Here is an 11,684-nt window from a genome sequence, read left to right as displayed (position 1 = left end):
CCCCTGAAAATAAGACCTAGGGCATATTTTGGCATTTCAAAAAATAAAAGACAGTGCCTTATAATCGGGGAAACAGGGTAGGACCCCAACTTTAAAGCAACATTCAGGCAAATTAAGGAATTGAATTGGCTAGTTCAGTTTTTTGCTTTTGATGACTCAGTATGGGGTGCTTCCTTTAAGAAAACAGGTTGTAGAAGATTGAAAGGGAAATCAGAATGTTAATTGTAAAACTGTGTTTTCATGGTATTTATTTTAAAGCTTTATTTTACAAATAGAATGTATAACAGGGTGCACTCAGGACAAACATAGTTTTTAATTTATTGCTGCAATTCGGCTGATCCATCCTGTTTTTCCATAGTCTTTAAGTGATTCCCATTAACTTACAGGGACAGAAATCTTTTACAGCCTATGGGGCCACAGGGCTTATGAAGCAAGCCAAGCAAGATATGTTCTATGGAAACTGGATTCCTGACTTGCTGGGCAGCTAACAGCAGTTTCGCTTCAGGAGGGTATTTTTTGCTCTAAAAAGATTAGAGAAGGCAAACAGGACATATTTATTTGTTTATGTATAAACAGACACTCATCCTTTTGTGTAAAAACTTGACTAGGCTTTTGAGTGTCTTAACACTTTAAGGTTTTTAATTAGACTGGAATTGTTCTTGAATACAGAAAGAATGACAATTTACAGACAACTAAACTTGGATTATAAAATGTGCACCTCTCTGTGATTTAACAATTCAAAATGGCTAGAAAAGATCAGGGAGTGCAAAGAAATCTGAGACACATACAGATGTAAAATAACAAAAATGGTCTACTCTACCACAAAGTTAACCCATTATGTTTTTCTTGCTCTTCCGATAAGTGTTAAGCCCTAATGCACAATGCAGCACTTGTATTTTCAGGTCAAGACAAACATTCCAACTTATATCTGCAATGCTGCTCTGAATAATTAATACAAATATTAAAATAGAGCTGAAGTAATCATATTTACCGTAAACAGCAAAAACAAAAAGCAAAGAGTTACCGCCCTGCAAACAATTTGGAACATGATGCATTTGCTGGGAAAAAGGGGATAAATTCTTCTGCATTGCCCCCCTGACCTGTGTAAAATTATTTTATTGGTTTGTAACACATATGTAGGCACCCATCTCTTTCTTCCCTACCGCTTCTGACTTTCATATAAACTTTTCTCTTTTATATCTTTTAACATGGTTTTCTGCAGAATAGTCGGAGGTGACAACCCGAATTCTGCGCTTCTCTGTAGTTCGGGAACTTCGGCTAATTACTGCATCCGAGAGATGGATGGTGCTTATTACATGTGTAAATTTTTACGACATGCTTACCGACTGTATAAATCAAATTGAGGCAAGAGGAGCGGTAATAAAATGCCTCTGATAACAGAATTTGTCTGGGCTATGGTGTGTATAAATTCTGCATATTTATCTGTATGTTCATTACCCTAATTAACCCTTTTATTTCGGCAAGCAAGAAAACTTGAATTATATCTCCAAACTGCAAGGAAATTGAGTTACGGGCCTGATATATCAAAACTGTTCCCTTAAACCCAATCACATTCCTAATTATTTCAACAAATGCCAGCAAGCAATTGATAGGTTGCTATGGACAACTCTTGCTTTTCTTTCAGTGCTAAAATTAATTTTAAAAAAATGAAATATATACTTTATTCCTCTAAAAAATGGCCCATAATATGGTGATATCTATAAACTATGTGAACCATTACACTACTGACGTTTAGTGCAATGGTGTGATGTCACTCTCCCTCCATTCTGCTCTCAGGTCTTCTTATATTTTATGTCAAGTAGTAGAAAGTATAGTAGAAAACCAGTGCACCTGGCTGCTAAGGATTGCAATATACAGGAACTGGTGGCTATCACAGGATGGCCTGAGGTGTAGGGTATGGCTTGAGACAAGTAGGGTATGGCTGTCATCTCAGCTTCACCTCCTCCATGCTGTGCAGGGTGATGACATCCAGAAGGGACAAAAACCAAAGTCTTGGAAAAGACTGGCGACTGGAGCAGAAATAAAAGATAAATGTTTTATATTTTTCAGATCATTCTGTAAACATTAAAAAGGAAAGGGTTGTTTTAGGGGGTTTCAGACAGAGCTGAAACATCCAAAAGCATTACCAGATGGGGTTATAATCTTAACTCACTATAAAAAAAGCCCATTCACGCCAAGCGTGCGTTAAATAGTACGTGCTTTCTTGCATACAATTTTATGCATTCAGGCGCATTGTGTTAGGAAGTCCACTCATTAGTAGTAGTACCGCAATGTGACAATGCTTGGAAAATAGGTCCAGCACTATGAAGTACACAATGTAGTGCACTATTTATGTACACCGAGTGCAATTAACAATGAATTATTACAATGCACTGCAATTCACTTATAGGACTATTATTAAAGCATGGAATCTGGTATTCCCTCAAACATTCCATAGTGGGAATCAATTACTGCCAGTGAAACACATGGACCTGGAAGATTCCCACAAGGGAATGTTTGAGGGAATGTCTGATTCCCTAGTATAAAAATAGAGCACAAAGTTTTTACGTATTCTATTGCAGGAGCTGCTGTGTGAACAGACTTTAAATATTACACTTGTACAATACAGTATGCCTGTGATATCTGTTTGCATTGAATAATTCAGTTTGTACACATGTATGTATTTTCTGCATAGTATCTTTCTCCCCCCCAAATCGTGTTTTAGCATTCTCCTTACGCAGACAAGTTGAGCTTGGGAACACAAATGGTTAAAGTGACAGTCCGTCCATCCTGTGTCTGTACATCAATGACTAGATAAATATGGCAAACTGTCTATTTAGGCTGGTGGAATATTGTATAATTGTACTCTATCTGTGCACAGGCAGCGACAAGGAAATAGCAACTAGATAAATACATTAAAATTCATTATAAAATGATGTATATCTTCTAGGCAACCCTGTTGTCCACAGACCATATCCTATGCTGTGTATGCAGAAATCCGGCAGTGGCTGCAATGCTTCTATAAACACTCAAAGGGCCCGATTTATTAAAGCTTCCCAAGGCTAGGGAGGAAACACTTTCATCACTGAAGCTGGGTGATCCAGCAAACCTGGGATGGATTTCTTCAGTCATTTGCTATCAAATGTTTTGAACCCTGGACCAGATTAATTCTAGGTTTGATGGATCCCCCAGCTTCACTGATGAAAGTGTATCCTCTTCAGCCTTGGATAGCATTAACAGATCAGGCCCAAAGTATCTATTTTGCCCAAAAAAGGATATATGGCATTTTATGTTTGAAATATGGAAATATTAGACATACTAAAACAGTTTGTGTGTGCCTTTCATAATCAATTAAATAATCCATCCCATAAAGTTTTTATAAATGGTTGTCTGTAAAGCACATAAAGACATTCAAATTTCAAAATAAAGTTGTGTAGTTTTTACATATTATAGTCTATTTCTAAATGTTTTTATACCAGATTAACACAACTTTCAACCAGGATTCACAGATTGTCCAAATGAATCTAATTAGTTATCTTGTGTGGAAAAATGAATAGATTTTATTTGCGTGTCAGCTGTTTCTACATTATGGGTGTAATTTGTCACATGCCAAGGTTAAACAAGTTAATGAACCTTCAAATATGATACATAAACTATAAACATTTTTGGACCACTGATTGAAAATGTGAACACTATAATCTTACTTTACAAAAATTGTATTTTCCTATAGATATTTTTTGTCATAAAAATCTAAGTTTGAGCACAATGTGTACTTCATGTGTCTGTACACCTTTTCATTGAATTTTGTATGCATTTGCATGAATTTTTACAACCCTCCAAGGGTATGTCCTTGTTTTGACCTCTAAATCAATTACCTTGAATACAAACAAACATTAATCACCCAAAATAGTCTTTAATTATTTTTGGGTAACCATTATGCAATGGTTACAGAACAGCAATGAACTGGGCTTCTAGTTAGTAGAAAGAAAAAAAAAGTAATTTTCAGAACAGGCCTCCCTATAAATGAAACCAAATGAACCATTTTTTTCCCTGTAGGCCTAGCTCACAGGTCCTGATTTTCACTGATTTTGCACTGATCCGATTTCCAATCTGATAAATTTATTACATCCAATGTGAACTTAACAACTAACCAACAACATGTAAGCGATTTTTTGGATGTGGAGCAATTTAACATGTTGTAAAATATTGAATTGAATATTGGTACATATTGAAATCAAAAGTAAACTAGTCTAGTTGTGTGTATATGCAACCAATCAAATCCAATTAGAATACTGGTGATATTGTACCTGAGAATATTACACACGTGTAGCGCGTTTCGGAACTTCTGAACGATCTGTTACTGATTGGACTGGTCAGTCAAACACAAAGGTGGCAGCAGCTTTGCTTGTGTGTACTAGGCCTTAGTTTAATATGGACCCGTCATGAGAGAAATCTATGGGATGTTATGATGGATATCTTCCTTAAACCACGTAAAGGACATAGATCAAATACAGTGCTCAATCCTATTTTTTTAAACTTGGTGGGAAGAAATTGAAGTTTGGTGCTGACCCCTTTATTGTGGCCCACCTCATTAGTAACCACCCAGAAACAGCCGGGGGGTTGAATGAAAAGTATTTAGTAGATGAGCTGGAAAACAGTATTCTTTGCTCCAGGTCAATGACTAGAACCAGAGGCAAATATATCATAATGGCCAGGAAATAAGCATTTCCGAAAGAGTGGTCAGTGGCAGTCTTTCATATTTTTTCCATGACGTTTCAGGTTTTCCTTTACTAACTTGAAAACGGTGGCTGTGATATGACTAGTGTAGTCAACCATGTTGTCACGGTGGCTGTGATATGACTAGTGTAGTCAACCATGTTGTCACTATGTGGCTTACAGATGTTTATAACGTGCAGTATTATGTAGTAACCATTTGGGCTTTAGCCTGTAAGAGAAATGTATTGTTTACCATGCTGTGCTACTCAGCATTGACCTATATTGATATTTTTATGTCTGAAAAATCATTATCATCATATGCTTTTAGCAGGGCAATTCAGAAGATGTGTTGCCACTATGACGAATTAAAGCAATCTCAAAATAAAAAAAAGATTAGAGTTCCTTAGAGCTCACACATACAGGCACTACATGCAGAAGAGCATGGCGGAGCCTGTAAACCATCCCACAAGATGAAAGAAAATAGGCCAGGAACATCAGATGCCACCTAGAACCTGCACACAACATTCCTGGATTAATTTGCTTCAGCTCTTAGCAAAGCAGTCTGTGTCAGTACACCCACTGCCCAAGCTTTAGAGCCTTATGCTTAGAAGACATTCAACATTTTTCTGTCTTTAGCTCATTAATTTCCATGGCAGAGGGCTTTATGGATTCTCAGCAGTGCTGAGACTGACAGCCTATCATTACTGTTTTGGGATGTGCTAGCTTAGAAACCTAGAAATAAATATGAATATATAACGGTAACACCTCTCAGCACAGTTGTCAGATGGGGGCTCAAACATGGCTGAGCCATTCACTTCTATTGTAGCTAATGAACTGAGGGGTGCAAAACACAGGACAGCCCCACTTTGTAACAAAGTCATGAAACGCTTTCCCGTAGAACCTCTTAAACCAATCAATTAAAAGCCTGTATATATTTAGAATGTTTGTTTCCTGTTGTCTGAAGGCACAGTTGGGACCCTCAAGAGAAATAACTGAAAGAGGAATCTTCATGGAATTTTACCTCCATATATGCAAATAGCTTACACTGCTTGCACAGAGAAATACCGCTAGGAGATAGGGTTCCATCAACACATATAGACTACTAAAAAAAGAAAATGTATAAACAGCTACATAGCCATGCTGTCCGTTCATTTATTTCCAATGTATCTGTGATTTGGGAAATGTCTCAGCGCTCATCAGGTTATCACAAGCTTCCATTCCTTTCGGAACACAGAGTTGATTACAAGGCTGTCTGTTTGGAAGCATGTCCTCGTAGATGACAGCTCTGAATTCCGACTGCAGCCGCAGTAAATTACGTATCTCAATAGTTCCTGCTACATGGGAGAGATCTCAAGCAGGGTTCAGTGAGAACCAGACAGGCGTACAATATGGAGGCTTGAGGTGTCAACCCCACCACTGCCAAGGTACACAACTATGGGATGGGTGAACAACCAGTACATTTGGAAGCCATGATGCTAAAGTAATCAAAACACTTCATAACTTTTCAACAATACACAGTGTAATAATATTATTGTGTGTAATAATATTATTGTAACTGCTGACTAAAGAGCTAGTAAAAACTACTACTGGATGTACCAGGGTGGTACAAAGGCCATGCAGGTCATTGTTAAAATCTAATTTTGTTTTCAATAGGATAATTGTAATTACCTTTAGACAGGTCTTTAGCATTAAAGGGGTATTAAAGGGGCCCTCATAAAATCTTTGAAAGCACGTCTTCAAATATATTGTAAAAATGAAAGAAGGTTTGAAGAATAAAACCGCATATAATGTGTTTGTGTAATCATCTTTCAAAACAATATATGAGAGATCTGCCAATACCCAGAGGGAATTTAAAAATGGTTGGGGTAGGTGAATAATTTACTTGGGATGCCTAATTAAAATTTCAATAGAGATCATAACAAATAAATAAAGGAACAGACCAACAAAACTGTTTAAATTCTGTGTAGAATCTTGCAAGCAAGTTCACTAAAGAACATCTGAACTGACTCAAAGTGAGATGTTTGTACTGAGTTCCCAGCTCCGCCCACCCATGATAGCTATAACAAGAAGGTCACACTGCTAAAAGTTGTGTAATACTCTATATAAATACCTCTTTGCTTTTGCATCAAAAATAAAATTAAAGGTTCCTTTAACCCTTAGTCCTCTACTCTTAACTGAAAAAAAAAACGGTTTTAGGTGACATTGTACCTACCTAGTCCTACACACATCCAATGGATACTATAATTGCACAAAGAACCTTGTACATAAGTGTTTTCAAGTTGCTGTTGTTATAGGACATATATCACACATGTCCCTCAGGACTTAACAGAATGTTTCACATGGAATGTCATGACAGTATATTCCCCACAAGAATACAACTGACAAATATCTCCTTCTTCGGTCACTTATCCATCACAACAATTATTATACAACCATGGGGATATTAAAGACGTTTAAAATAACAAAGTTACTTTTAAATTCAGCAGGTACTGAAATGCCCTCTCATTTGGCAAAATATGCCATCTATTAAATAAACTGTATTAACAACCAATGCTCCTAAATCTTTTCAGGTTATGCTAATGAAATATTAAGAGCTACTTGATCACAATTCTAATATGATCCTAAGCACACAAAAATTGCACTGATTTTATGTGATTTATAACCTTATTTTAGAATTATTACTCATCAAACATCTTTTTGGTGGTAAGACTAAGGACTGACCCCCAAGACCATATTCTGAAGACTGGTGCGTAGGTAAATTAGGGTGGTTACCTCTGACAGCCAATCAAGTTATGTGTTTTGCTGTCTAGCTTTGACTGGGAAAAAGGAACATAAATGTGCTTACTGTGGGCAACAGTTAAAATTGTCATGTCTTTCATTTTCCAATGTAGTGCCAATATATTGTTCAGATATTAGTTTTGGCAAAATAAATATTTTATTACTCAACATTTTTACCATGATTTTATTCTACTTCTCAATACAAAATAACATTTTACAACAAAAAAAGATAAAGATGAGAATCAGGTTTGTCTAAAAATATTTTACTGTTAAGACAAATTACAACGCACAACCTGCAATAACACAGTAACCAATCATTAATCATTGTTCCAAACGGATATAATATAGGCAGTGAAAATATACTGTTTAGGTCTATTCTTTATATTGTATTTAGATCAGTTAAAGGTAAAGTGTGATTGGTCATTATGTATTACCACACCTGTACCATCACTCATTTTAAATGTCTCTTCAAAAAACCTTCTTAATCTAAATCTCTTCTGTACAAACTGCCCCCATTACCAAGCTGAAAAATAAAGGCTCTCTCACCATCCTTTGGGTGGAATGTGGCATTAGGAACACAAGCGCTCCCACCATGCACAGAAAAATGAATGTTGACAATAGACTTTCTGTTAATCTGGCCCGCTAATTATCCTGGCATGAGTCCCATATAGAGCATTTCAAATATTTTCTATGGTCTGTGCCTACTGCTGAGTTGTGACACACCGAATCCCCTGTCTTTTCCCTTTCCATAAATTACAAGCACAAACAAAATGTTTTCTGTTCTGCCAAAGGACGAAAAGCCACAAAAAGGAAACGTAATATGAAATTAGTTCAACTGGCTTATTCGGGGTTCCTTGCGGCAGACGGTGCATGGGTTAATGTGTTGGACATAAAGGAAGGGTGGTTTACTAACAAACAGAGGTAAGAATAATTCACCTTATACATATTAGGGTTCGGTAGCTGCAGCAGGACTACAAAACCCAGCACTGATTGTCAATCATTGCTAAAAGCAGTCAATACTCAAATGGACTATTGCGGAAGAACCACAAATGCCAGAATAACCTGCCAGAGTTTGGTAAAATTAATACAGGTGCATTTGTTGCATCTTCAGTAGAACTACAAATTCCAGCATGTCAGTATTTATGAATACGATTATCAAGGATGCAAAAGAAGAAATTTCCACATAACATTAGGAAAAATTATGTCGTAAGGTAATTTTCTGCTCACTATGATGGAACTACAAATCTCACTATGACTTTGCAGAGTTTAGGGGGATCAAAGGCTGATCATGTGATGAACATTGGAACTACAAAACCCATCATGCCTCAGCACACAGTTCTGTAGCCCCAGCATAGCTACCAAATTCCATTTTGCCTTTGATCCAAGGGTTAACCAACATTAACCTTCCACTATTATTGCTCCATTATGGTCCCAGTGCAAAGTACAGGTGGCAGTTTGGTGTGTATACCAGAAGAGGGTGTGTTTGCATATATTAGGAGGTCTGCTACAGCACCTCCACCCCCTTCCATAAATCCAAACCAAAACATCTCACATCGACCCTTCACAGGACTATACTGCATGACACCCAGACCTAGCAATTGTTGACCTGTAAAATGCGTCAGCTGCAGCCGAGTAACCCTAATTTCTTCAGGAACCAGAAGCGGGATAGCTAAAGACCCCCTGTGCGCATAAAGGGGGTTCTTTATATCGTCCTGCATTTTCCAGCAAAATTCATTGACAAAAGAATCCTATTGTTTCCAGCAGGACCTGTTCACACCAAAGCTTTGGGAGGGGGAATAAAAAATGTTCTGCTGCTGCATTTTGGCTGCGCTGACCCGCATTTTGCCATTCAAGTCAGTACCATTCCATTACCATACCCAAATGTAACGTGTCCAAAATATGTGTCAACACAAAGCCGCTCAATGTATGCATGGCAGTGTGAATGAGCCCTTCAAATGACTTGTGGCTATAAATCTTTGTGATATGACACATATATGCAGAGTATGTGTGCTGGCAGGTATAAATGTCATTTATCTATATTTATCATATATTTATCATATTTATTTATGTAATGTCATTATATATCTGTATATGTATATGGGAATAGTTCACCAATAATTATAATATAGATATGAATATATACCCAGATTTCTCTGACATATACACACAATACTGTATATACGTTCTGCCATTCACCAGTCCACCCAGAGACATCATTTCCTAATTCTATCCTGACAATGTAATGAACAGAGAATGGACTCACGGTCATAGTTGGACACATTGGCCACAGATAAGCCGAATACAGCCAGGATCAGGATGGCAGTAAGATACATGATGGGCACAGAAATCCCCTTTTCCCAGTACGATCCTCCCGTAACAATAAAGTATCTTGCTTTATGTGCTTCTTCCGAGCCAGAAGGGACAGATCAGACGAGGGGGATCGGCCAGCTTCTCCCGGGATTAGATGCACACTGCATGCAGGAAAAGAATAGGAAGAGCTAATATTCCACCAAGGCTGCGAGGAGCAGAAGAGGAGATGGGGATTCTCCCCTATTAGGACAACAGCTGAACTAGTGTCAAGCAAGATATGATGCAGCAGTAGAGGGAATTAAATAGGGTACCAGGAATGGACCATGAGAGGAGGCTGAGCGGGGGGGGGGAAGAAGATGCAGACTCGGCGAATGCTCGGCTTTTCTGGCAGATGGTGCAGCTGCCCAGAGCTCCAGTGCTCGGCTCCTTCAATCTGCCTCCCTCTCCCCTCTGGTGTGGGGAATTGTGGTGCGTTCTGTTCTGATCCCCTTGAGATGTGGAGGGGAGGGAAGGAGAGGGGGGAGTCAATGTAAGGAAGGGGGGTGTTTTATTTTTCTCTCTCTGGAAAGTGGATGAGATGTAATTCAGTGCTGGTAACAGCTGTGCAAGCATCACCCTGTACGTGTGTATTCCCTGCAGGGCATAAAGTGCATGCAGCATATACAGCATCTTTGCACCTGACTGCTAGGTATGGCAATATTAATGGCATCAGAGGTCAGTCAACATTATGTAATCAATATTATATTCAGACATCAACATTCCACTTCTAAAAATATGAGATCAGCTGTGTTCTTCCAGTTTGGGTGCCTGGATATGCCTAGTCAGCCTGATTTGGATTAAACCTGGTGTGCAAAAGATTGATGAACATGGACTTTCTCTAAATAGAATGCTGGAGGTCCATGCTCTGTTTTTAAAATTTATATTTAATAAGGTAATGGTCATTGTAAACTAAGTGGTTACATGGCCTTAGTGCTCTACATCGGTGGTCCCAAACCTTTTGGAGGCCATGGGCTCCCAACTGCGCATGCTTGGGAAGCCGTGTGTCCTCGAAGGGGAAGAAACTTCCCCCATAGTGACATCATGATGCCAGAACCCGTCCACTCTCCTATCGCAGGTCTGAGTGTGGAGAGTGGATGGGTTGTGTTCAGAGGCACACCTCGCCCTGAGCCTGCGATGCATACGGGAGACATGGTCTGCGGCTCTGGCCAGTGCACCCTCTCAAAGACCACAGGTTGGGGACCGTCGCTCTACATGTTTTAATTTAAACCAACTGCTTTCTACTTCCAATTCTCCGCCTCCTTTTTAGAATAGAACAAAATGCCAGCTATCAGCCCACGGTAGCCGTGGTCACACCCTACCACACCCCTCTGTTACACATCATGATAAATTATTATTGGTTAAACTAACAAATCATTTTTTTCATTCTGATAACAATGAATAGATTGGGTGACCCATTTACCCATAGAGGTCTATCTATCAGATCACAAAGAAGGACAACTAAGGACATGGTGGGACAGTGGGATCTGGGTCCAAAAAGAGGACAGTTTGGAGCTTTTAACACAGTTCTTGGGGGTAGCTTCAGGTCTCAAATAAATCCGGCCAATATTTCTTATATTCATAGCTCACAGTATGTTAGCAATGTGGTGAGTGGGAAGAATGTGACCTTCACAGACATCATGTATAAAAGAGGCAGATATTGCTTATTCCTCAAGGAACTTCTAGTGACCTTTGATGACCCTTTGAGAAAGGCTGATATAGACCAACTCACTTTAACCGAGGCACATTAATGGCATCAAGGACAAAAGGGTCTTAATAGAGGTAGGGTGCACCCCATGAAACACAGTAAGGTGCAGTAATTGTTTTTCTTTCCCAAGTCAATT

General features: G+C 38.6%; 1 protein-coding gene across 5 annotated transcripts in view; it reads right to left on the bottom strand.

Moving 5' to 3' along the window:
• CADM3 (cell adhesion molecule 3) overlaps window positions 1-10,261 on the bottom strand; it is a 273,426-nt gene extending 263,165 nt beyond the window's left edge. For 2 of the 5 annotated variants that reach the window (XM_072428594.1, XM_072428596.1), the window contains exon 1: window positions 9,758-10,259. In XM_072428594.1, the coding sequence (XP_072284695.1) occupies window positions 9,758-9,827 (70 nt within the window). In that variant the 5' untranslated portion in view covers window positions 9,828-10,259. Of the gene's footprint in view, window positions 1-9,757 lie in introns of all 5 variants that reach the window. The other 3 variants (XM_072428592.1, XM_072428593.1, XM_072428595.1) reach the window with 3 other exon arrangements.
• Between the last annotated feature and the right edge of the window lie 1,423 nt (window positions 10,262-11,684).

The sequence above is a fragment of the Pyxicephalus adspersus genome, chromosome 12 (genome assembly GCF_032062135.1).
Source record: "Pyxicephalus adspersus chromosome 12, UCB_Pads_2.0, whole genome shotgun sequence".
Taxonomy (NCBI): Eukaryota; Metazoa; Chordata; class Amphibia; order Anura; family Pyxicephalidae; genus Pyxicephalus; species Pyxicephalus adspersus.
This window is presented reverse-complemented; position numbering and strand designations above follow the sequence as displayed.